Here is a 26,928-nt window from a genome sequence, read left to right as displayed (position 1 = left end):
AATAGCTTCTGTAAACCAGGAGCAATGCTCTGTGCTGCACCCTCTTTGGCAACCCTTGAATTCCAGCTGTTGCCGAGAGCTGTTTTGGTTCTTGCTTAAATTAGAGCAGTTCACATGCAGTGCTTAGCATAATGAGCATGCCCCTTTCCAAGTGGGGCTAGGAAAGATAGGACCATGCAGAGTTGCTGCCATCACTCTGTGTTGCTGCTGTGCTAGGGTGTTTTCCTCAGTGCCTCATGTATAAGGAGGGAAAGGTGAGGGGCTGCTGTTAGAAGCGGTCCCAAAGTTGGCCCTGGTGCCTCTGACTGCCTGTGGGATCTTGCAGAGTCCAAAGCCCAAGTAGCTGGTTGCTAGAGTTGTGAGTTTATTTCCTGCAAAAAGCACAGCTCTGAAGGGTGACTGTTCACACGGCTCTCCTCAGATCCGCATTCCTTTGCTTTGAGTAGAAAAAATGAGGTCCACCATTTGGCTACATTGCTTAACCCACATCCTTTTACAGAGGCTTTGAGTATCTGGCATAACCGTCGCACTTCAGCTGGATTCGATTCTGCTGAGTTTAACCCTCAGGTCCTTCCAGGGAGGTGCATGTTGGGCCAAAGTATTCCCAAGCTGTGGTGTGGTCACAGCTGGCAGGCGCAAGTGCAAGCCCTTGGGGCCAGCATGGATTTAAAACTAGCTCAAGTACGTATGCCCAAGAACCAGGTGGACCTCAGGCCTGCTCTGTGGATACTCCTCTGATGAAAACCAGTTTAGTAATGTCAGCTCGTGGTCTCTCTGGATCTCTTCCACTTGCATGTTGGTATGCTTAAGGCAAGATGGTACAGGGTGTTTTTTTGCTTTATTTTCAGACAGTGATTAGAACTTGTTTTGAGGCTTAATTATTGGGTCATGCAAGGCAGTGGTAGGCTCTCAGCTGTCCATGACAAGGACTGTCCTTGTACATTTCCTTGTTCTTTCTGGTGCCTCTGGGCACTACTGCAGCTGAAGCTGCAGTAAGACAAGGAGAGGAATTTGGTCAGGCCTGTCAAGTAGCTGACAGAATGGATAAGGGTGTCTCTCCTTCTCCTTTTCAGAAACCCAATTCTCAGGGCTCCTACACCCCTGCACTTGCCACTGCCTTCGGCCAGAGATGTGGCTGCTGAGAACTGCTGAAAGTCAGGTCCATCACATCTCGTTCAAGGCAGCATCTCTACCTGCCCATTGGCAATAAGTTTCGTGCGAAGACTGCAGCACAGGTCTCTTGGAGAAAATGCTGGGTCATATTCTTCTTTCTGTGCTTGTCAAGAGCGGTGAGTAGGCAGAGGAGTAGGCAGGGACCTCTGGACTGGTGGCTGAGAGGGATGTTTGCGATAGGATATTAATGAAGCAGTCTAGATTTTGGGTGCTGAAAGACACTTACAGAAGCTGGGGTAGAGAGGCACCTCAAGCTTTCCCCTATTCCCAGAGCTGTTTTTAATTTGTTCTTGGAGGAGCTGCACAAGTTTTTTTAAGAAACCATTAAAGTTAGGGTTACTGGTCTGATACTCTTCCTAGCGAACATCCTTGTGTGTCCTTGCCTGGCTTCCCACAAAGCTTGTAAATGCAGAATTTGGGAACTGCAAATGGAGAGGTAGGATTCCTGAACACTCGTCATCCCCAAGCTTCAAATTCTTGCCCGTCCCCGGCTCATCGGGACTTCACTGATCTCTCCCTCGCTCTTTCCTGATTATTGTTGAAAAACCTTATCTGCACATTCCCAATCAAAAAGTAGCTGTACCATTATTTCCTTTAGAAATTGTTTAAATGTAACTGGTGCACTGCCATCAAAGGCTGCAAGGAACCTGTTCCCACTCCAAGGGTGGGAGTGGATGAAAAGATTAGAAAATTGGGGTAGAAGGAAAACGAAGTCAGGGATCTGCACAGCTCTTCTGCATTTTACTCTGAGTCACGTTGCAAGGGCAGCACTGTGGATATCAGAGGTGTTAATGGAAAATTAGAGAAACAGTGCGTGATGAAAGTACTCACTGTGGATTTGTGAACACTTTTTATTAATTCATCCAGTTAATTTTGTCATGTCTGGAGAAACTGTGTGTATGTGCGTGGTGCGTGCAAAGAGACCTTCTTGTCTGAGGTTTGAGCGAGAAGGATGTTTGAGAGAAGGGAGCTTTACATTCATTTAAACTTACCCCGAATTCTCAAGGATTATGGAAGAAGCTGAGATATGTGGTGTGGAATTACAGTGCCACCATATTTAGCTTACTGTAGGCAGCAATTCATTTACGGATTTCACAAGCTTTGGGACGAGGCTGTCCTCCCACTTGGCCCAGCGCAGTTCAGGCAGGTCCCCCCTGTTGGGTCCTGCATTTTGCCTGTGGAGCCGCCTCGTCGTTGGGTCCTGGTGCAGAGTCACCCTCATAAAACCAGACTGCACGAATGGTTGTAGGCACTCTGCGAAGCAGTAACGCTCGGCAAGGAGGAGAAAGCGCCTCTTAATAGTTAGAGCAAGGACTCGGGCAACAGCAGGCAAGATGCGCTTCCAGCTCAGCTGCTGTCTGGTGGAACAGCCCAGGGCAAGTCGCGCTGTCTCTCCATGAGCTTTCTCTCGCCCTTTGTGTGCCGCCGATCGGTATTGCAGTGATGCCAAGGGCTGATCGCTGTCAGGGGCCTCGAGTGCCCAGCACTGGGGCTCCCAACTTGAAATGGTGGCGATGGGCTCGTGTCCTTCAGGCGTAGAGTGCCCAGCTCCTCTGCAGTCACTGGAGGGAGTGAGGTCCTCCTTGAGGGTGACTCAGAGCTAAGTTTAGTTCCCAGGCTGAATCACCCCAGGAAGACCTCATCCCCCTCCACTGGGTGGTGTAGGGGAGCCTGGACTCTTAACTTGGCAACTAATTGAAGTGCCTAAAGTTAGACAGGGTGAATAATCCTTCCCCCTCCCTGTGGGTTCATCCCGGCACTGCTGTCAGTGATGCATCTCCCATGACGAGCTTTGCTCTGGCTGCTAACCCTGTTTAGCCTCTCAGAGACCTTAATTATATCGTTCCCCTCAGCCAACCACGTATATTTGTGAATTCACTTAATCCTTAGGCTAAAGCTTTGCAGCTGGAACGGGGAGGGAGACAGGAGGTTACGGTGAGCCTGGCAGTGCGGGCGAGCGCTGGCCATGAAGCGCTCTGCCTCGCCTCCCCATCCGCGGGGCGGCGCTGCCGTGGCCCTGGCCTGGGAAGAGGATGAGCACTTGGGGTGACTCCTTATCTATCCAGGGTTTCCTGGAGAACCTCCAGCCATTTTCTGGATATGGAGGAAGTGTGTCAAAATGGGATAGGATTAAGTTGGAGCAGCATTTTTTTCCCTTTTTTTTTTTTTCCTTTTTTCCTTTTTTTTTTTTTTCCTTTTTTTGGTAAGCATTCTCAAACTACTGCTGTTAGCAGCTGTCCTTAGTGTGTGTCTTCTGGAGGCTGGAAAGACGCTATTCAAGTTTGTACAAGACCTGGTTGCATCTCTTTGTATTTCAACAGGCTGGTTTTAAGTCTTATTCTTCGTCTGCCCATTTTGTTGAGGCTTGTTAGACAGCAGGGGGAATCTCTGCACCAAACTGGCCTGTTCAGGACCCATGCGGCCTAGGCTTAAAAGTTATTTTAAGTGTGTCAAAGGCAAACCCAGAGGTGAATGCACAGAGTGTTCTGGCTATTCCATTATGCACTTACAGCATGTTTCCCTGGAAAAATGAGTGATGTTTAATTAAATGTAGTCCCTGTGTACAGTGTAAAATGACCGGTTTTAAGATTTTCATACAGTTGAGTTACAGAATGGCTTTCCAGCTTAGAAGGGGACTCCATATTATCTCAATTTTTTTTTTTTTAAAACAAGACAGTCGTTTCACTTGTGTGGAATAAAACCAAAGGCCAGATAAAACCACACAAGGAACCTGGCAATGTGAAAGCAAAGATACTTGTTGGCGGAGTAATAGAACAACAGTGATTCAGGGGGGAAAAGCTATTACCACAGCGCTCTAAAACTTCTGAAATAGTAAAATATCTGTTTTTTTCCCCAGCGCCGTTTGTCTTTTAGTCTCATGAATTCTTACTCACTTCCTTTTGGATTTTTCTACTGCTCAAATTAACATCAGTTTCTAGATTGGAGGAAGCCGGAGCAGTTACAGCTGCAGTTCAGTTTTCGTTTTAAGCCTGCCTTTTTGCCTTTTCCCTGAACTCTGGTATGAAAGATGTTAGGGCAGTTGCAGAGATTTCCCAGCAGGCGTCAAGCCGTGCAGATGGCCCCCTGTGCTGAGCTCCGGGACTTTTTCCCTGGTCCATGTGGCTGGTTTCGTGGAGGTTGTCCCCCAGCGCGCGAGCGCTGCGTGGGACGTGCCCTGGCCACAGCCGATGCTGAAGGGGCTGCCGTTGTCCAGGGTGGGCAGCCACCTTCCTGCGGCCGTTGGCAGGGACCGCTCCTCCGTCTGGCTGCGTCCCCGTCTCCTCATCTTTGTTGTGACCTGGTTGCACAGAGTGGGCAAGCCAAGGGCATATGTGGGTGCAGCGTATATTAAACATATGTTATTGCATGTGTGAGTGTGTGTTGCTGTGAGTTTGGGCTTAATATTCCTTCCAGAAATGCTCTTTTGTGCAATAGCATGGGGCAACCTTCTCGGAGCGTTCCTCCCCCAACGTGCTGTCTTTGCCCTAGCCGCGTTAAATCTGGCACAGGGGTAGGTAGGGGGATGGATTACAGACAAATTACACATCCTAATTGCATCTTAGCCCTGGTTTAGTGCTCCTTTGTGCGCGGAGCGGCGCTGGGAAGCCGTTCAGGATTCCAATGTCTCGCCGCCTCCATTCACCCGGCCGCGCTGGGCTGCCGCGCGCGTGCCCCAGGGACCGCGGGAGCCGCCGATTGTCTCGGCCCTTGTTAGCGCTCCCATCAAACGCGGCGCGGCTCCACGGAGAGCGCGTGCAAGCACCACCTACAGACGGAGAGACTCTGGAGGTTGCCCTGTGGCCGTCTGCAGCGAGGCAGCTGGCCACGTGCTTCCCATAGGAAATGGGATGGAAGCTCTTTTTTTTTTCTCCTTTTTTTCTTTTTTTTTTTTTTCTAGATGATAAAGCCCCTCAGCCTGTTATTTGCTTGGGATTTCATTTTATCCTTAAATAACAAAATGAACTATTTTCCTCTGGGAAAAAAATGTGTCTCTAATCTTGACAGCTGCAAAAACCTCTCAATTCTGTTTTGAAATGGGAGCGCTAGAGACTCTCTGCCTCAGTTTTCACGCGGTTCCAGGACTACCTTTCTGGGGGTTTTCAACACAGCAAAGACTGCAGGCCTGGGAGCCTCGTGCTTTAACTTTGGGTCTGCTGCAGATGGCAGTCCAGGCCTTTCCCCATCCCCACGCTAGGGCCATTGGTTCCTCCATCTCTCAAAAGGGCAGTGAAGGTCTGTAGTCCCTCCCAAAGCCTGGCTTTGCTGTGGGTGTGTGAAATCGTGATCTGGTGGAAGTCACTTGCAAGTACGTTAGCGAGGACAAATTTTTTGCCTCTGCGAGCGTAGAGGCCAGTGGGGCATGCCTTGGATCAATGCAAATACCTGATTATGCAAATTTTGAGACTTTGAGGGCAGGTGAGAGATAGTTCTTGTTAAATCAGTCCCTCCAAACCTAATGGCAGCTGTGGCTGCTTCTGTTATCAGCTGTCCTGTCCTTGCCAGGCGTGTGAGCCACCTCAAAATATGGTTCCAGATAAATTTTCCCCAAAGAATTCTAATAAACCGTTGATACGGGACTCTGCTTCGGGGGGATGATCATGGGGCTATCCAGAAGCTGAGGTGCATATCCCATCCTTCCTGGGTAAAATTCAACTGATGGTTAGTTAACTTTCAACAGTGAGGCTTTCTGCTGAGGTATTTCACTATATCTGGATTACAGATAGGGTGTGGAGAGTATTCTTGAGATACTGCCTAGCTGGGCAGATCTCTACCAGGAGATGAAATCAGCAGCAGGAGTTTTTTCTCTGCACCTTAAGAGCTTATATTTGATAGCCTGTTCAAGATTTGGATTGTGATCTGACTGTGATGTTATTTGAACTGTCCCAGCAATCTGTTTAAAGTCTGAACTAAGAGGTTTTTAATAATAAGAGTATTTGGAGGAAGTGAAAAAGAACATAGAAGAAGGAAAGTATTAAGCAGGGTTTTCTTTGGTTTGTTTAATTCTGTCTCACCGCAACAGACTTTAGTTTTAGCACAATTCACTGCAGCATTTATGATGACTGGTGTTTGTTTTTAATTTTTTTTTATTTAGGAATTGTAGCTAGTGCAGCAACATTTATTCAGCTAGCCATTGTCTCCTGCGTAGTTTCACTTCCCCTTCTCTTCCCTTCTTACATGATTTGCAATTCCTGTGTATATATATGTGTATATGTATATATATGTATATATATATATATATACATATACACATATAAAAATCATAATTGAAGCTTAGAGATATCTGTTTTGACCTGCAGATGCATATTATACCCGACTGAAAGCAGAGGTTGTCTTGGTTAAGACCCTGTCTGAAAGCTGTGCAGTCCACTTGTTAAATTACAGCTGTAGTATCCATCATTATTTCAGCAAAACGCAGGTGTATTTTTTTGATACCTACCAGCACTTTGGAGCATTGATGTTCAGCAGTGATGCTCTGTGTGGAGGGAAGAGCATTAATAAAGTTTTTAGTAAGCATTTTATGAACTGCAGGAATAATTGTAAGAAGTAAGAAAATATGTTTTAAATACATCATAGCCTTAGCGCCCCTGTGGCAGTTCTGGACCTTGTGTGTAGGCAGAAGGTGACTTCTCATGCTTAACAGCATGAATATTGACTCAAATAGAGCTCCCTCCTTGCAGAAATATTAATAAATTCTAAATCCGTGGCTCTCGGGCGTTTCGTTCTTAAAAGATCTGAAATGCTCCAAAAAGCTCTCAAAATTATTCCTTTCTGCAGCTGCTTCCACCGAATTGTAAATCTTGAAGCCCAGGTCCACGCTGAGAGGAGTGGGGACGCCTGGGTCCTGGTGGCCGCTGAGCCTGGGCGAAGGCGATGCTGGGGAGGGGGCTGCCGGCCAGAACGCCAGCGAGATTTCCTCAGCCTCGCGCAGAGACAGCAACTGCTCACCAGCTTCAATTTTCATAAATTTCAGACGCTTTCAAGCCATATTGTCTTAGTGCCCAGGCAGCAGCCCAGTGAGCTCAGCGCGCTCCTGCCTCGCAGGGCGGGAGGCGATCGGACTTCATGAGTGTGAGCCCAGAAGTGATTTTGGAGGACTGACCTAAGGAGGTAGCTGTTTTGCAGCAACGCGGGCATCTCCGGCGCGCAGGGGCAGCTTGAGCTTCTCGGGCCCCTGGGAGGGGACTGGGTCGATTCACTCTGCGTTTAGCCGAAACGCCATGCAGCTGTAACAGCATGTGCTGCCTTCCTCCAAAGAGCCCTCTGAGCAGGAGGGTGGCTGCAGCCCGCACTGCGCGGAGTCTGCAAGCTTTGGGGAGCAGCAAAGTCTCCTGTGGTTTATTAAATGCAACGCTATAATCTATTATGAAACCCTTACTCAAGGCCACACGTGGTTTAAAGTGGCGAGTGAGTAACAAACTGAAAAATGGAATGTGATGAGTGATTTTTACTTAATCACGAATATCCAGTTTCAGGATTGTGAGAATCTGAGGAAAAAATGTTTAGTTGCAAAACAGTTGCTTGTGTGCTTACCGACTCCAAAAGTTGCAGTGTCTAGACAGAAAATACAGAAAAGCAGGTTGTGTCACTTAAATGTGATGTCTGAACCTGTTAGTTTGAAACATTCTGGAGTAAAAATTATGCAAAATTACATTAGTGTGACCTTACTCTGCATTTGGAGGCTGAATTTGCCCATCTTGTAAAGCCTAGTGCATTTATAACACTTCCCTTGGGGAAAATTACAGAGAGAAATGGAATGAGGTCTCTTCTAATTGAAAAGTGACAATGATTAGGAAGCCAAATACAAAATGTGTTGAGTGTTTTTTTTTTCTTGTTTTGTTGTGTGGGGGTGTGCGCGCGTGTGTGTGTTTTAAGAATACCAGTGGAATTATAAATTATGTGCTTTGCAGTTTGGCTTGTTTTTCATTCCCCAAAGGCGCTTTATTAGCATAGCAGCTGAATTGCACTTGTATCATAACATATTAACTCAAAAGTTTTGGATTTTTAATGGTTTTCCTTCATTAGTTTGACTGAGCTGCTTGGATAAAATCTTATTAAGTATATCCAGCTTTCCAGTGCGGGTATTTCCCCCCTCCCTGCCCCATTCTGAAAACTAAGCCCATGAAGACAAGTTAGAACAGAAGGAGAGTTGGAAGAAACTTTGATGCCTCGGGATGGTATGAGTCTCTTGAAACTTGAAAAGCCCAAATTGTATGTGGGGCTTTTTTGGTTTGATTTCCCCCCTGCCCCCAAAGGCCAGATTGGGCAACATGAGTGTTCTTGCTGAAGCAATTAAAGCTCAGCTCAAAGTACCTGTTGTGTTTGTAGGCTTGCACGCTGCATTGCTCATTTTGGGCTGGATTTAGGGGCAGGGTAAAACTCTGCCCCCCAACACTCAGGGTCTGCTCTGGGCTCTTTCCTGAGCTCCTAAGGTTTGACTCCTTCTGGTGCAGAGATTAGAGGCTGCTGGTGGGTTTGGCCAGTTGGTGGATTCTAAATAGACCACTGAGAAGAAATTCTCATTTCAACAGCAGCGAACAAAACATCAGTGCAGACCCGTTTCTCATAGCTGGCACGGGCTGAGTACATGATGCTTAAACATTCAGGTTCTGGTCGCTGTCGCAGTACAGTTAGATGCGCTCCGTTGCAGTGGTTAAAAGGCATTTCCTTTCCCATGCCGGTGAAGGAAAATTAAGAACAACATGACTGTTGATGCGAAAAAGCCAAAATCAGAATGTGGGGAGTTGACTAGTTTTTATTGCTCAGATATGTTTCACCGAACCCACTTAACAGAATGTTAATTTACTGATTAATTGTCCTTTCCCCTCACGCGAAGTAAGATATTAAAATTACTATTCTATTTATAATTTTAATGCGATCACTGTAACGTTAGACTAGATTATATGTTGAAATGCCCTAATTCGGAGCTAACGTGAGCAGTACGTGATGCACAGCAGAGCCCTGTGCCCAGTCTCGCCGCCTCACCCGCCAGCTCCGACTCGCCCGGGTCCGCTTGCAGTGTCCGAAACCCCCGGAGAAGGGTCGGGAAGGGAGAGCGTCTGCCAGGCAGGGATGCTGCCTTTGTTCTCGTAGTCCTGCCCTGTGCTACCGTTACAGCTCTTGGCACCTATTTCGTAACGCTCCAATTAAGCTAGTCCCAGAGCCAGAGTAAACAGCGCTCCGGACGCTGCGTCGGGAGGGACGAGACCTCGGTACGTTGTCCCTGAGCCTAACGGGATTCCCATGCTTTGCCCTGTTTCAGGCTCTACTCGTTGCACGCCTGTGTGTGTGTAGGAAACTGAAGCCTCGGTCACGTTTAAACGATACCAACATTTCATATGTCTTCCCCGCACCCCCTCCAGCCCCTGCCGCCGCGACCCCCGGCCTCGCAGCGGGGGCGGAAAGATGAACGCTTTCTGGTGGCCGCAGCTCTCCCGGCGTCAACAGACTGCTGTGACAGTTCAGTGAGATCCGGTTCGTTTAGCACAGTGCTCCTTCTGGGAAAGGAACTTTCCTTTATAACCAGCTTAGACTTGTTTTTCTTCAGAAATGCCGCCTCTTCTAAGGAGAAAGGAAGTTTTCCATCGCTGGTCTCCTTTTTCTCTGGCGTCTCCTTACCGCAGGCAAAGCGCATGCTGCGTTTTGTCTGAGGCTACATTGACTCGCCTTCCTAAAATCCGAGCGTGCTTGCTTTCTTTCTTTCTTTCTTTTTTTTTTCCCCCTCTGTCCCCTCCCCTGTAATGAATCCTGCAAGGAGCAGACTCCGTGCCTCATCCGGGGCGGCTGTTTCATCCAGCTCGTGGGCTCTGCCGCGCAAGGCTCCCGACGGGAGAGGAGCTGGTGCTCGTGCCTGTGCCGAGACGCCGCTGCCGCCCGCCCGGGCGCGAGACATGGAGCGTCCCGCCGCAGCCTCCGCGCCCGGCGGCCGCCGCAGAGGAAAGCCCAGAGCCTCGGCGGGGCCGGCGCGGCGGTGGGGCCCGTCCCTGCCGAGCGGCAGGAGCTGCACCTGCGGCTGCGGCTGGAGCTGGTGGCCCTGCTCCGTCTGGTGCTTCGCACGCTAGCTCGCCCGCCGCCGCCGTCGCCGCCGGTAAGCGTTGGGCGGCCGTCTCCGCTCGCCGCCTCCGACGCGCGGCCCGGAGGCGGCCTTGAGGCGGCTCGTCCGAGCCCTGCCTGCGGGGGGCCCTCGGGCCTCGCTGGCGGAAAGGGGTCCCCGAGGCAGCCCCGGGGGCCCGAGGGGCTCGTCCCACCCGTCGTGCGGCCCTACACGCGTCTCGGGAAGCGGGGCGGCTCCCTTGCCTCCCGAGGAGGCTCGTCGCCGGGCCGGCCGGCGGCGCGCGAGGGGACCGCCGAGCCACGCCGGTGCGGCGCGGCCGCCACGGGGATCGTCTCCCCGTCGGGGATGCCGGTGGCTTTCACCGCCCCCGCTCGGGGGGGGGGGACTGAAGGGCCGGGGGGCGACGGCCCTCGCGTCGGGGAGGCTCCCCACGAAGGGGCCCTTGAATTTTAAGGGCGGGTGTTGACGCGGGGCGGGGGGCCTCTGCGAGGCCCGGGTCCGTCGCGGCCGCCGGACGGAGCCCGGCGAGGGGCTGCGGGGAGCGGTTCCTGCGCCGCGCGGCGGAGGCCCTGGGGAGCGGGGAGGAGAGCTGCGGGCTGCTGCGGGGGAAACGTCTCCTGCCGTCTCCCCTCCAGCCCCCTTCCTCCTGCGGAAAATGGCACCGGGGGAGGCTGGCGCTGCGGGAAGCCAAGGTTTCCTAACGTCGGAGTTAGGAGAGGTGGAGAAACGGTGTCAATCCCTTGTGCTTGTTTTTCCCCAGGAAGAGTTACTTAATTTTTATTTTTTCATGGTTCCTTTCCCCCCCCGCAAAAAAAAAAAAGAAAAAGAAAACCCAGGGAGGGATGTTGGGGGGGAATGGCAAGAGTTTAATTGTTTTTTTTTTCTTTAAGGTTTTGCATCATCCTCTTTTCCAAATCTGTTAAACTTTGTCGGTGTGTTTGTGCACCCGGTTGATCTGTTTTGTGTTCAGAAGAAACGACTTTGCTGTTTTCATTCGTTCCTCTGGCGCAGAGCCGCCTGTGGCAGCTCTTTCAAGGGCAAGTCTCCCCGTGGGAGAGCTGCTGGGCACTTCAGCATCAGATCATAAAGGGGGGGAATTGATATAGATATACATTTTAGTTGTTTGTTTGTTTTTGTTTTTGTTTTTTTTTCCCCCAAACTATTCCCCTCACAGTGGCGTTTGGATACCTTGCTGGGTTTACCGTGGAAGACCCTGGGCTCCTCTTTTGAGAAAGTGCCTTTAGCTAAAATTCCTTGGCGCTATTTGGCTTTTAATCCACCTCTTTCCACCCCTCATGCAGCTGCCTCTGTGCTGGCAAATTGCATTTTGGGGGGGCCGTAAGTGAATGGGCTCCAAGCCCAGAAGGACTTACTCATATGCCTAACTTCAAGTGCCAGATAATGTTCCTGCTTTCAAGGCATACTTCTGCCTTTGAAGGTGGCAGGCAAAGCTGGTTAAGTGTTCTGGGATCTTTTGGGATGATGGGAAATGTGCTTGTCCAGTGGCAGAAATAGCTGCTGTTTAGCAGGATTAACTCCAAGGTAACTGGCAGCACTTACCAGCTGGACTGTTTTCTTGACATTTATTTGCTTTTACTGGCACTTAAATGCCACCTGCCAGGAGAAAACTCTCCATTTAAAAAAGGGGAAAAAAAATCCGCCTGACTCAGCAGAATCCATCCCATCCAGGATGAGGAGTGCGATACTGCCCTTTTTAGGCAGGTAGGAGTCGTCTTGTGTCTGCAGGTACTCGTGTGTATAGATAAAACACAGATGGCAGCATCCGTGATGGCTTAGGGCACCGCTTTTGGGGACTGGTTTTTGTAACTGTCCCCGCTGAGAGGCAAATGAGGTTTAAATCACTGGCACTGTTGAATTGGGGTTTTGCTGGTCTCCTTTACTGAAAGCCCAGGGAGTGTTGCTGCTGGGCTGTGATGCAGGTGAGTGCTTGTGTTGTGTGCACACACGCACGCACACACACGCGGGTAACTCCCACTCTTGGATGCTGAATGCATGGAAATAGTTACCCTGCTGTTACGGACTGTCTTCAGCACGCAATTTTATTTGGGTGCAGTGAGGTATGAGGAATTATTTTCTTAAATTTTAGGAGCCGCTTCACGCTGAGCGCTACCAAATGTCTCTGGAGTGAACTGGATAGTCTGTTGTTTACTTGTTCCTGTTTGTTTGGAGGATTTTTGGCAGTCCTCCTTTATGCCAGTTCAAGCCATTCAAGCTGCCACTGTCAGCTGGCTGAACTGAGCCCTGAATTGAATTATGTCTGGAGCTCTGGTATGCCGGTGATGTTGGAGGAGGGGGAAAGGGGAGCTGCAGTCACTGGGGTTGAGTAAGCCTGACTGCTCATTGAAAAGCACCAGTTCTCCTCAGCTCGGCTCCCTGTGTCACTTCAACAGTCCTGTACTTCCACCCACCCCTCTGAAAGGAGGTGACGTCTGCCTGGTGCCCCAGCATGCCGAGGCTGACTTCAGTCCCATCTCCTCTGAAGGAAAGGGGGGTGGCAGTGAGAAGATAACTGCAAAAACTTAGCTCACGTTTTGTGAAATTATTTCGTTAAGGCCGGTGGGGCATGGCCCATGACTCCACAACCCTGAGCAAAGTGGCGTTCGGCACTGGCGCGGAATCTGCTTTTCACATGATCGTGGAGGCGTTTAACAGATTGGAAATTGGAGAGCGCTGGGCCTCTAGGGAGGTTTGTGGGCCTCTAGGGAGGTTTGCGGGAAGTCTTGTGTCTGGACCATAGCTTGGAAAAATTGTGTGCTTTGTAGATCATATTTAAAGATCCCTCCCAGAGTCAGTTTACTCTGTGACACTGAAGAAACGAATTACTGATTTATTTATTTAGTAAGTAGCTGGATTCAAAACATGCAGAGCCCACATACATATGTCTGAGAGCTTTAAACATGGTGGAAACACGCGGCTCTGCTGTGCTGTTGGCTTTTTGGCAAAATTAGTTTGTCTTGTTCTTAATTAGTGGTGCTTTCTCAGGTAGCTCAAAGTATGTCTGTCTCTTTTGCAGCGGAGTTGGAGTTTGTACAGATAATCATAATCGTGGTGGTGATGATGGTGATGGTGGTTGTGATCACGTGTCTGCTGAACCACTACAAACTCTCTGCACGATCTTTCATCAGCCGGCACAGCCAAGGGAGGAGGAGAGATGAGAATCTGTCATCAGTAAGTGACACCCTGGTCTCCTAATCTGTGTTTTGCTGTTTACCAAGTGATGCAAAGTTTGGGAAGCATTAGAGTCAAAGGCATTGATCTCAGTTGTGTTTGCCCATGTGCCACTCAGCACTGGATGAAGAGGCACCCTCCAAACTCGTTCCTGGCATTGTTTTTCAGTCTCTGTTCTGCACGGAGCCTGTTTGGAGATGCCTCTGATATAACTTATATCATGTGGACAGCCATAACCCTGTCTTTGCCCTGAGCTAGTTTAGGCTTTTCATCAAGGTAAGCCCGGTAGCCTCTGTGAACTCTGCAGCTGCTACACATCCTACTGCACGGGTGCTGGCTGATCAACAGCGATGTTCGCTGAGACAACTGACCGTATGAGGCTGTTCGTTGTGTGTCCTGTCCTGATGGCTGGGATGCAAATGTCTTGACTTTATAGCTCAAAATTATGGAGTCTTTTGGGGGCTCCAGTTGGAGCGTCTCAAACGACTGTATTAAAATCTACTGCCTGGCTTCAAGAGGATAGGCATTTGTGAAAGACTTTCTCTGGTTTTCTCCACTGGTAAAATTGTGCCACCATTACAGTAGCGGGGAATGTCAAAATACACTTGTCAGCCAGATGAGCACAAGTCTCTCTAAGGTAATGCTCGAGTGGTTCGCTGCGTGGCTCAGGCTTCCTGGTTCATTAGAACTCAGAGGAGAAATGCATTAATTGCACCTCTGACACGAATTCGAGGGGGAGCCTCTCCAGCCTCTTGACAGACTGCTTTTTGTAGAGCTGGAGTGTTCCCTCACATGCTGCAGCTCCGAGTGAGTTACAGGAACCTGTAGAGAACGGAAATAAAATTTCCTTGGAGGGCGAACATGTACTATTCACTGCTGTCTACATGACTCTGTCTTCCAGTGCAGGGTTATCTTGTACTGATACATTTTTTAGCATCCACCCTGAAGGATCTGAAAGCTCTTTAAATAATATGGCTTCTTCAAGGTCATTGCTTCTTGCTCTTTCTCTTGTTTGCAGACTTCCACTGTAGGCTGAACAGATCAGTAGTTGTTTGTTTTTTTCCATTTGGGGCCATGTTCTCTTATATTATATCCATGCTCCCAATAAGAAAAAGATCACATAGTGTGATTGTTTTCTTAAATAAATAAATAAATAAATCACCATAGATAATCTGTCATTTTGTCATGAATTACACACAGGAGAGTAAGGTCCCTTACGGGGTGCTCTGCGCCAAGGTGAAGAAGATACCCCTTTGGGAAGGAGAGCTGTGAAGACCCTTCATTTAGTAGTCTGTGGACAGCATCTCTAAAGGGCAAGGGGCTGAACTCAGCACATGCTCGTTTATCTGAAACCATACAGCACGAACAGACTGCCTGGAGTATGCCATCTCATAAGCCATCTCTCTTAAGCCAACTGGTGTGAGGGTGAGGAGCACTCAAGGCGTTTCTCTCAAGTGCCTGCCTGTTTTGGGGATCGGAGGGAAACATCCAGGTCATGCCCAGGCTCTTTTTGGCATTCCAAAACTTATTTCACTTCTTATAGTCCCATGCACCTGGTTCTAGCAGTAGCAAAATGTGGGCACATGAGCACATCTAGTCAGTGCTCAGAAGCAAAAAGTTACTTAGAGGCTTTGGTATCATGGGTTTCTACCTGAAAGGAACAAGAGTGGGGACCCATTGATTAGCTGTATCTCCATTGCTTCATTAGACATCCTGTTTCTCTGAGAGTGGGGATTAAGAAATAACTTCTGAACTAGCGAGGTTCTGAATCTAGGGATAGGGCAGAACTTGGGTGGCCTGGTCCCTCCCAATGTTAGGCTTTTTTTTTTAAAAAAAACCTTCTCATTAAGACTCATACTGTGATATTTGCCAGAATGAGGAGTTTTAATAAAGCCAGAAGTATTTGCGAGTTTGGGACAAATTTGGCAAATTGCTTTAGATGTAAAAGTGGGTGAAGGATTTAGAGCTTTTAAAAATACAGGTTTTTTTCCCCCATTTCCAGAATGTTTTATTTTGGAAATAGGAAAATGTTTCTTGCTACATTTTCAAAACAAATAACAGGACAAGCCTTTTTTATTTTAAAATACCTGTTTATGTTTTCTTACATGCCTTTTTTTTTTGTTAAGGCTAACATGGAAGAAAATAGCAAATCGCATGGAAATTGAACAGAAATTTTAGGTTGAAATAAAATTTTGTCCATTGTTTAATTTTTTTTATTTTTAAAAAGATTTCACCAAGCCAGTGTTATTTCCAGCCATTTTTTTTTTGGCCCAGGTGGTATACCAAAACAGATTCATTTATTTATTCAGCCTTCAGAAACATCAGTAATTAAAATAGGTTTTCAGCAAACATTTACTGCTGCACATCTGTTAGACCTCTGTGCAGACCCAGAGCCTTCAAATCCTTTTTCTGAGTGCTGTTAATGTACAACGTTGGGGTTTCTCCCCTCCTTACCGTTCTTCCTCTTCTCCCTGCCCCCTCTTTTGCTCCAAGCACAGTGTAATTAAGTCCCAGCCACACTTTCCTTGTGGCCTGAGAGCCCTCCTGAAAGGACAGAAAAGCCCCTTGTGTGCTAAGCAGGAAGCTCGTTACACTGGGATCAATCATAGTAAAGATCTTAAAGGTAGCTCATTTTAGATTCAGCACAGTATGTCTTTTTGTAGGAAACTTCTCCAGTCTAAACCGGCATTCAAGAACGGCAAGCAGACCTGGTTGAACTAGATGCTGGTTTACATAATCCATTAAACTTGCACTGAACTGTTGTTGGACTTTTTTTAATCCCAAACTTCATTTTGCTGTCGTGACCAGAGACATGCACTGGGGCTACATACACAATTTTCCTCTTCTAAAATATTAAAATAGTTCAGCCCATGGTCAGAATGCTCCTGCATCGACATTAGTTGTCCTTTTCTGTTGTTGTAGCTCAGAAGTTACAAGTGAAGGAGAAATTCATTTCCCCAAAGGTCTTTTTAATGTGGTTCCTGCTAGCAAGGAAATACTGTATTACTGGATGTATTTCTCTGTAACCCTCTCTTCTCTCTGTCTAAACTCTATCTTCTTAAAACAGGTACCTTTATTTTTCCAGAATGAAGACTCTTTGAGAAATGCTACTCAGATCCTTTTTTGCAGTAAGCTGGGCGTTGTCTCTACGCCTTTGGGACAGTGAGACCCAATCTCAATGCTTCCCCCCCACCCCCCACCTTGCGAAAAAGTGGTTCAAATACAATTTCCAAACATAACTTTGTTCCCCAAATTGGAAAACATAAGTCTTCCTGAAGGCTTCCAGACTTAGCGTGTACTGTTCAGTTTACTCTAAAAGCTCTTTGCTATTACTAAAACAAGCAGTTCTATAAAAGTCAAAGATTGATCTCTAAAAAGAAATTAAAAAGTTATTTTAGATTTTGAAGTGAGTCATGGAATACTTGTTGGAGATTTTTAAAGGCATATTGCTCATTAGACATCAGAATCTCAACATTTTGCAAAAAGAAACATAGCTTTCTGGATAGAGCCACTGTTGAGATTAAGTCAGTCCTAAGTATTCCAAAAGTCAAAGCTGAATGAAGAGCCTTTCCAGAGTCAAGTCCTGAAGTCTCAGCAGAAATGATTAAAAATTGAGGACAGATCCAGCTCCTGCAGACTTTATGTTGGGGCTGGGTCTTCTGTCTTCTCCTTACAGCTCCAAGTATCATGTTTAATAGTATTTCTGCTGTTTCGCTCTTCTTGCATCCATGCGTCATCCAGAGCACCAATCCTGTGTCAAGACCTCAGTTGTACAAATGCAGACTTTTAAAAAGATGAGTTAGTCTGTGAGCCAGAGAGTTTTCCTCCTTAATACCTTGGAGGGATTTTGGGCCCAGGCTTTGGAGTGAGTAGCGGCGGGTGGGGCAGATTTTGAAGGGAAGTAATTCCCCTAACGGTGTATGACGTCCTGCTCGCCTCCTGTAGCGGAGAGCCCCCGAGCGGTGGGTCGCGATGCTCCCTGCGCGTCGGGGAGCGCCGGGCTTCCTGCCGTCCTGCAGCTGCCCTCGTGCGAACGGGCTGACACGCTCCAGGGGAAGTGGCGAAGCAGATGGGGTAGCGCAGTGGCGCTGCCCACTGCGATGTTAAATATAAAGCATCTAGCATAAGGCAGCGGGGTACTCACCGCTCAGGAAGTCTGCCGTGGGGACATTGCAAAGCAAACACACATGTTTCGCGGTGATTCCTGCTCCTAGCCAGTGCCTCGGAGACCTTTGGATGGAGGTAAAAAGCTGAAAGCGAGAGCACTGCAGACATCAGGGCTGCGTTTGAGCTGCGCCCCAGCAGCCGACAGGAATCGCCCTTGGGGAGCCGCGTGCTGGCTGTGCGTGCGGGACCCCGAGTGCAGCAGGGCACCTCCTCAGCCGCTGCCTCTGCCCTGCCACCCTCCTCGCCGCCCTGGTAGAGGCGCAGGCTCGACAGCCGGAGGCTTTGCTTGTTTAAATCGGCCTGTCTGCCCAGCCTGCTTGCTAGACGCGCGCCATGGATCTGGCTGCAAAACCCACCCTGTCCTTTGATGTCAGATCAGTAAGTGCCAGAGGGGTTAAAGACAAGGTTTTTGTCTATGACAGATGCAGTTACTCTTGGCTCTTCTAACTGCTGGGGGAATTTAATGTAGAGTATCCTTACAGGCAAGAAATACATATAAAATGGACTAGACTAAACAGTTGATGCCTGTGTATACAGTTGCACGGTCAAGTCTCAAGGTCTGTATAAAATACGGGCATTGTATTGTTCAGGCCTGCCAGACGTTTCAGTGGAATGGATATGCTTTACAAAACTGAAACAGTAGATTCATTAGCTTTAGCTGGAAAGTATGCCATTATCATAACACTTAACCTCTGGTATTCCAAGGAGATGTTCCCTAAAAAACACAGGGAAGTGAAAAGAATCTGGGCCATCTCATTTCCATATAAATCACTGTTTTCCTTGCACTGGCAACAGGACTGCCTTGAGGTTTATGTGTAGACTTGAGCTTCAAAAACAGGAATGTGATTGGATTGTCTCCATATCTGATATTACATGCAATGTCACGGAAGAAATTTATTCTCAAGTTGGGAAAAACACAGAAGAAGAAGAAGGGTGGGGAGAAGAAGAATTGGGGATTTAATTGGCAGCTGCTTTGGACATTTTAATGCTGTATGGGTGCTCTATGTTTTGGGCTGTCCAAAGGAGGGTCACAGAGTACCCGATGTTGATGCTCCTTCTGCAGGGCTTGCAAATTAGGGTCTGTCCACGGAGGCCACGGTCACAGGGTTCCTGTGGACTGCTTCGCAGGTGTCTGAGGATGAGCTATCTGCCATCGGTGGTGGTTTTGCTGTAAGTCGAGAAGCTGCTCAACCACTTAAGTTTACTGCGTTAGCTACAAAGGGCTCACAGAATACGTCAGCGTTTGCCCTTGGACGCATCTGACTGATACTAGGCTAAACGTGCCTGTGACACCTGGGCTGGGTGCAGGGAGCCGTCTGACAGGCGTAATCTGTTGTGACTTTATCAGAGGAAGCGTCTGAGTTATGGTGGTAGCTTGCAGGTTTTTGCGCAGAATGCATTGGTTTTCACAGGGTCACTGGACCTCAGCACCCTGCCTGGACTGCCACCGTGGCTATTACAGAAATAGGTGATTTCACAGTAGGAGGGTTTGCAGTCTGCTCATTCAGAGTGCCCTGCTGTGTAGGGGAGGTCCCTAGAACGGACTTCAGATGGAAAACATTGTTAAAGGGAAAAAAAGGAAAAAAACACTTGGCATTTTTATGCACCGGTGGTAAACTGCCTGCCTGTGCCTGACGTGCTAGTGCCAGAACTGGAGGTTTACCTGCAAGGACCTCAGGAGTGCCGGCTATTACAGTTTGTAATTGTGAGCCTTCTGGCTCCTTTTCCTCCAGCACTGTCTCCAGGAGCAATGTTACTGTATGTCAGCGTTAGCAATATTTAGATATTTTAGCTCTTACGGCACAAGTTTAGAAGGTGAGCTACGTAAGTTCAGAATATCGCCCGCAAATGAAAAGAGTCTTTGTTTGTTTGTTTATTTTACTCGTGAATTATAAACTAGTCTCATGGTTTGGGGGAAGTTGGCTTGCAGATTTTTGACGCCTCAGGTGGTCACAGCCTGGGTTCTGATCACGGGATCGGGGCTGATGCTGGCAACATAAGGAAGCCTCTATACCGCTCCATCTTTTTAAGCCAAGGGCTTTTCACTTTGGGGAAGAAATACTTCAGCACCATCCTGTGCTCTGTTGCTATATATATTATTTTTTTATAGCCAATTCAAAACTAGGCTAAACTGTTGAGTGTTCTCTACCTATCTATCTTTCCTCATGATTTCTTGGACTGTATGCATCAGAACGTGGGTGTGTGGGTTTTTTTTATTTTATTTTTTTAATCCTGTTATTTCATGTACAGTTTTCTGATGTCTTATGAATCACCAGTAGCTCATGGATCACAAATTGAAAAATACTCCTCTGGCATGCTTGAACCCGGGAGAGAAACATGTTGGGTGGGTGTGGGTGGGAGGGGGAAAGACTACAAATAAGTGAGTGTAATTTGCTTGTGTCATTCTCATCATTCATTCTGTAAGTGATATATTAAATATAAATGGAGGTAAGAATGGAGGGCGATTTTGATTATAGGAATTATTTTCAGTGTTAATAAATTAATGTTCTTACTGGAGCGGGTAGCGCTGTTGTTCCCGTAGAATTGGGTCTGTTCTGCATTGCTTCGCCTGTGCGGTTCTGCTGACTGCAGAAACATCATTTTACACCAGGCTCTTTGCAGAATAAAGCCTGGCATAATCCATTTGCAAAACTTCGGGAACTTAAATATTGCTGATAATCAGACTTACTCTGAACTCTCTTCTCCTTCCCAACGTAGGAAGGAAGCCTGTGGCCTTCAGAAAGCACGGTATCAGGAAACGGAATAACAGAGGTGAGGCTGAAGCTGGTGCTGCGTGCCGTTACCTTTCCCCGTTGCTCGCAGGCTGCGACGTTTCACAATACTCACGCTTGCTGGCTCTTTCTCTCCCTTTCAGCAGCAAATCTACACGCCGAGACCCAGCGACCGGCTCGCCGTGCCATCCTTTTTGCAGAGGGACCGTTTTAACAGATTCCAGCCAACGTACCCCTACATGCAGCATGAGATCGACCTGCCGCCCACCATCTCGTTGTCGGACGGCGAGGAGCCGCCCCCGTACCAGGGACCCTGCACGCTACAGCTGCGAGATCCGGAGCAGCAAATGGAGCTCAACAGAGAGTCGGTCCGGGCCCCCCCCAACAGAACCATCTTCGACAGTGACTTGATAGATAACTCAGTGTATGGGGGGCCGTGCCCCCCCAGCAGTAACTCTGGCATCAGCGCGACCTGCTACGGGAGTAACGGTCGGATGGAAGGACCGCCGCCAACATACAGCGAGGTGATAGGGCACTATCCCGGGTCAACGTTTTACCAGCACCAGCAGAACAACAATGGGATGCCCTCGATCTTAGAGGGCAGCAGACTCCATCATTCACAAATCAATGGCCTTGAGAGCACAACCGCATGGAACAAAGATAAAGAGAAACAAAAAGGGCACCCCTTTTAAAAAAAAAAAAAAAAAAGGAAAAAAAATCACGCAAGAAAGTAAATGAAACACTCTGCACTTCTCGTTAAAAGAAAAAGGAGAGAGATTGAGAGTTGAGGAAGATGAGCAAAGAAAAAGAGCCCTTCCCCATCTCTCCGTGTATAAATATTTACTTGTTATGTCTGGTCTGAATGCACAAGCCTACAAAGCTTGCAAAAACATTTCTTTATTGAGCTGTGTCTAGACGTTTAAAAAGGAAAAAAAAATCAACTGTAGTCCTTCATTTTTTTTTTTTGTTTCTAGTTGAGCTGTGTGTGAATGCTTTTTTTTTTGTTTGATTATTTCACTTAACTTTAAAAACAAAATATTTGCACAAAAAACATTTTGTTTAAAGATCTGCAATATAAATATATAAATATATATTAAAAATAAGAGAAAGTGTATGTGTAAGGAGCAGGAGTATTTTTGTATTAGAAGAGGCCTATTCAAAAAAAAAAGTTGTTTTCTGAACTAGAAGAAAAATGGCAATTTTTTGAGTGCCAACTCAAAAAGTGTGTATTACATTGTAAAAAAACAAAAAACAAAAAAAAACAAAAGCAGGGGTTTAGAGTTATTTATATAAATGTTGAAATTTTGCACTATTTTTTAATATAAATATGTCAGTGCTTGTGTTGGTCAAAGCCTCTATCATGTCTACCATGAAACTGTTAAGGGATATATGTCAAAGTGAAGAACAAACTAGCTGGAAGGGGGTGGAAAAATCCTACAGTTGAAAGGACAGCCCTGTGAGGAGCGTTGTGAGCAAGACTGCGTCTTATGCAAATCTTTGATTTCCAGAGGCAGCTGAGCGTGGCCCCTCCTGGCCCGTCGGCCGGTGGGCGGTTCAGTGGCCCTCGCTGTTTTATACATTCCCTACCAAGTAAGAGGAGTTTGTGTGTGTGTCTGTGTGTCATCAGTTAGGATTATTGGAGTAAAAAAGGAAAAATAAAAATCACTGCTTCTGACAGTCAGTAATGACAGAAGCAAACAAAAATTACTTGATTTTTTTTTTTTTGGACAACCTCTAACTTTTTGGAGGGGGGTGGTGGGGATGAGAATAAACTTCTGTGTCTGACGGAACAAAGTGTTTTTTGGTTTCTTTCTTTCTATGTTAAACTGAAGGGCCCAATTTTGAGTTAAAACTGGTGGTTAAGGAAGTTAATGAGAGTAAATGGTAACATACCCGTAGCCTGCCTTTCAAAGGGGTTTAAATATCTCATTGAAAGTACCAGCTGAAAAGTGTGTTGTTCCTGAACGTCATTTTCATTTTATATTAAACTCCAAAATTTTTATTCGGAACAAAAGAGCGCAGTCGTGTCTCATGAAATATCTGCAGTTCTTGTAGGCTGCCTCTGGTCATTGTTATTTTTTACTTCATTATCCGAGCTACAGAGGCATAAAATACAATAGGTGGAAATGAACCTGCTCCTGTGATGTATTAATTAAAGGCTAAAGAAATATACTTAATGCTTTAGAAGCAAAAACCCTTTACCTCTTCTGAAGATTTCTTCATTCAAAACAGCATGGTCCCGCGTGGAGCGATGTCCTCCCCCTCCCGCCCTTCACCCCCTTTGGATGTTGTGCGTCTTTAATTTATCTTTGTTTCAGAAGCATTTTGTCTTACTATGCTGTTGTTTACATTTGTATATTGCGTAGATGTCTGATAGGTGTTTTACCCTTGCGGTGAATTTGTATGTGACAGAATGAGCGAGTGAGAAATTTGAGAGAGAGAGAGAGAGAGAGAGAAAACAAAAGGGAAAAACTGTTCTCACTACCTTGTGTGCAGGTGGTACCAGCTGGGCATCACTGCTCCGCTTGCTGCGAGAGGATTTCTCCGAGTGTGAGGAAGGGTTGGGTAGGGGAACCACAAAGAGCGAAGATTTTACAAGCAGGTGTAATTTCATTTTCTGCAGGATGCTATCTAGTAGAGTGACATAAATGAAAGATATAAAGGCAATAAATATTGTTTTTAAGCAACTTTTCTATTACTTGAAAAAAAAAAAACCATGAGAACAGTTTTGAAGTTCTGACCATTTGAACAATATTTATATATATTTTAAAGAAGACGATGAATAGCTGAACTTGAAGTTTAATCTTTTTTTTTGCTTTTTTTTTAATTTTGCCTAGAAATAGTCCTGTACCTTCTCAATATTCAGACTGCTTTTCCACAGCTCTTGAAATCTTCATAGCTTTACAGTCGTGTAACCTAAATTTTGATGACCTTCCAAAAAAAAAAAAAGCCACAAAAAAAAAGAAGTCATGCAAAGAAATAAATCTAGTTTGTCATGAAAGGTACAAAACTGATGAATTTATACAAGTTTTTAAAAATGTATCTTTCCTTTATGTAACATGTCTATTTAGTGCCTTATTAAAGAAACAGTTACCCTCCCTTTTTAAAGAGGGGCAAACAAAATCATCCTTAGCGTCACAAGTAACCAGCGTCTGGTCTCTTGATCCTTAGGAGCTTGCGTTCGATCCTCCGATCCCTTGTTTCAGTGGGGTACTGCTTCTTTAAACGTTCCCGTTCTCCCCGAGACCCGCTCTGATGTGCCTCGCCGTGTAAGGTGCTCCCTTTCTGCCGTTTGTTTTCTTGGACTGTTTGTAAGGTAACTTGAACACATTTATGCACATCTCCTGCTCGCCTGGGTAGGAAACTGTGGTGGATATTGTAAACGAGATACCAACCAAAAGACAAACTGAAATATAATATCTACTGCCCTCTTGAGCCAAAATGCGTGAATAGTATTGTTGGGTTTTATTTGGGGGCTTTGGGGGCGGGGGGTGGGAGGGGGGGGTCGTTCTGTGATTTAATAGTTTGTTTGCTACAAAAAAAAAAATGGTTACCTCAGCAGGTTTTGGGTGGAGTATGCGCCGCACATCCAAAACTGGATGGTAAATACGGAGGTGTCGTCCGGACTGGAGGTTGTTAAGTAACTGAGTTGTCTTGTCGCATGGGAGCAATCCGGCCACGAAACCCCTAGAAAAATCAGGAGGGGGGTTTGTCATGGCACGGTCTCATGTCGGGTAGTGGGAGAGGGTCTAAAAAAAAAGTAGTGCAATTAAAACTAATTCTTTGAAGTCCTCAAAATTTCAGCCGATTCTCTAGCTTTTCTTTTCCCTCCATCAACTCCCGGTGTGAACTTTATTTCACCAGCATCGCCCCAAATATTTGCAGTTCATTAGTCAGTCTGTTGAGTTACTGGGTCCAGTTTCATTTAACTCTTTTCTAGTATGCAGTATGTAATGGGTGTAAAACGAGATGGCTTCATTGGCAAGAAATTTCTGGTGACGGTGCTGCCTTTCAGTCCACATCATGTAGAGACACGAGTTTAGCTGCCGCCTTCTCCGCCGACGCTGCCTGTTAGCTGCAGGTGCAGGTGGGGGGACCCTCAGCTCCCAGCCAGCCTGGGCAAACTCCAATCCACCTCGACAGCGCCAAGTTTTCACCTTTTGTCTTTCTTCTTTTTTAATCCCTCTGCTTTGCAGTCCGGAAAACTTCCGTGTGTTTCAAATGCAGATACCAGAGTTGGGGCCCAGATCAGCTCTAAAGTTCTGAATGGGTGTTTAGAAGTAACGATCTATTCTTTTTTTTTTATTATCGTCGTTGTTGCTGTTGTTGTTGTTATTGTTATTGTTATTATTATTATTATTATTACTATTTAATGTTACTTTTTGCCTCGGGGTCCATTTCTTCCCAGTACTCGTCTCCCATCTTGCCACCTAGGCAGAGAAATTGCTTTGCACACGATTGCTGATGTATTGACTTGTTTTCTTTCGGCCTTCGTGCAGATGATGAGAGAATTGTCCTAGCAGTGTGACTATGGTCCTACGCCGTAGAAGTCTCTAGGCGCCTTGCAGCTGGCAGCAGAGAGAGGTTCAGGCCTTTTAAGAATGACTTACTTATAAACAAAAGCAGAAGAAACAAGGCATTGCTAATGCTTAGCAACCTCTTGTCCTAGCCTGCCTTTTTGCTTGAAGTTTTGAGTCACGTTAGCTTTAAAAGGGGTGGTTAGTTTTATAGATTTCCTTATGTTACGTTATGGCAAGCACCATTCTTAAAAGTGCCACCAAAACTTAATGACCTGGAATGTGAACATGGCTTTTTCAATAAGGATGGCAAGGAAGAAAGGGTTTTATTTGGTTCTGACACTGGTAAAACTAAGTTCCCTTCGCAACCCTTGATTTCAATGGTTTGAAGATTCAGCTTCACTAATCTAGTGCATTGTTTCCGTAAGTGTTACAAAATTCATTCTATCTTAAGTGGGGGTATAAGGAAAGCCAGTTGCTCTCTTGAGAATCACCCTTTTGTATGTGTATAAAACTATAAAATTGCACTAACTGCTATATTAAAAATAAATAAATCAAAGCCCAACATTTTTACTAAGGGTTGAAAAAAGACTGAATCCAGATGTGTAGCATTAACAGTGCTAGGCAAGAACAGAATGAATTTTTAATCTCTTCTGTCTCTGTATAGCTCAGAGATTTTCTATGTACAACACAAAGCTACAAAAAAAAAAAGTTTTCCAGAAACCGCGCTTCAAAGTTTTGCTGTACTATAGAAGCTCATGAAGGACAACATTAAAGTCCTAATTTGCCTGCCTTATAGTCACATTTCATTGTATTAATATTTTCTTAAACTTCCAGTTGCATTGCTTTGGCTTTGGAGTTTGTTATAGGCAGTCCTGTATCCTGAGTTCTGTTCAAGTTTAAACTTATGTAAACTATTGACAGCACATGCAATGCAGTACTTATCTATATTTTGCTGTTTTAGTATGAATATGTACTCTGATGCCAATTTACAAAAATCTGTTGTAAACGCTTATTGTGTAACAGTAACCAATAGTGGCAATTATATGTCATTCTAAAAGCTGCAATACTTATACAATAAATTTTACAATACTTTGGAAAATTTGCCTTCACCTTTTGCTTTGTTACGTAAAAACAGAGTTTGCCAACACAATGTAATTTAAAAAGCTCTTCCTATTTTTCTTTGAATATTGGAAAATTAATGTTTGTGTGTTTTTTCCCCCTACTTTGTTAAGTAGCCTTCTGAATAACAGGCCAACACGTGTACTGACGCACCATGTGTTTTCCCGTGAAGCTGTAGTTGATTCCTGGTGTATTTGCATGCTAGATCTGTGTGTGCGTGCGTGCGTGTACAGTTATGTTTTCTTTTGAGTAGATCAGGTGTCGCAGCTTTAATTCCAGATGAAGCATTCCTGTTTTGCACCAATATATACAACACTTGCGATCCTGCCTTTGAGACAAGAGCATCTCTGATGGTCAGAAGGTCTTAACTTGAATAATCGTCAGTCAACGAGAACTGTGTAGATTGACTTAAATCCTAAGCACAGATAATTTGTGTGATTTTTTTTTTTTTTCTTTCTGAGACTGTGGTCAAATTGCAGTGATCACATTAAAATGATTGAAAACTTAACTGTTTGCAGGGGTTTTCTTTTTGTATTTCTGAAGGATTTCCTGTAGATTCACCTGTAGTGGAGAGACCTTGGGATCTCTGGTCTCTCTTGAGGGTAAGAAGTGTCTAATGATCCCTGAGATTGACCGAATGCTGCCAGCCCTGTGTAGGTGGTCACCCTCTGCCAGCCCTGCTCCCTAGCTGATCCCAAGCCCCTGTTGAAGGTGACGTTGCAGACAGTGTTTTTGAAAGAGGCACCCTGGCTTTTGAAAGAGGTACCTCCAGCTGATTTGGATGGCCAAGCGGTGGAAACTTGGCTTTGATTTTGGGGAGCACAAGGCGCTCCTGTGGACTTCAGTGGCCCTTCTGGGTGCTCGGCGCGTCCAATTGGCTCCAGCAGACGCCCAAGCTGAGGGCCACTTTGGAAAATGTCAGTAGTCCTGACGGAAAGCAGCTTAACAGCATAGCAGGAGTGAGGACCCCAAATCG

The 26,928-nt window shown here is 46.2% G+C and overlaps 1 protein-coding gene across 7 annotated transcripts in view; it reads left to right on the top strand.

Moving 5' to 3' along the window:
* The window catches only part of PMEPA1 (prostate transmembrane protein, androgen induced 1), a 64,837-nt gene extending 38,377 nt beyond the window's left edge, over positions 1-26,460 (top strand). For 3 of the 7 annotated variants that reach the window (XM_068912291.1, XM_068912294.1, XM_068912292.1), the window contains exons 2-4: positions 13,260-13,414; positions 20,300-20,353; positions 20,457-26,460. In XM_068912291.1, coding sequence (XP_068768392.1) covers positions 13,260-13,414; positions 20,300-20,353; positions 20,457-21,005 — 758 coding nt within the window. In that variant the 3' untranslated portion in view covers positions 21,006-26,460. Of the gene's footprint in view, positions 1-1,234; positions 1,290-9,966; positions 10,259-13,259; positions 13,415-20,299; positions 20,354-20,456 lie in introns of those variants that run through there. The other 4 variants (XM_009683986.2, XM_068912295.1, XM_068912293.1 and 1 more) reach the window with 3 other exon arrangements.
* Positions 26,461-26,928: the final 468 nt, after the last annotated feature.

Source organism: Struthio camelus, chromosome 18 (assembly GCF_040807025.1).
Source record: "Struthio camelus isolate bStrCam1 chromosome 18, bStrCam1.hap1, whole genome shotgun sequence".
NCBI classification, from domain to species: domain Eukaryota; kingdom Metazoa; phylum Chordata; class Aves; order Struthioniformes; family Struthionidae; genus Struthio; species Struthio camelus.
Note: the sequence above shows the minus strand (reverse complement) of the source record. Positions and strands in the feature narration are given on the sequence as shown.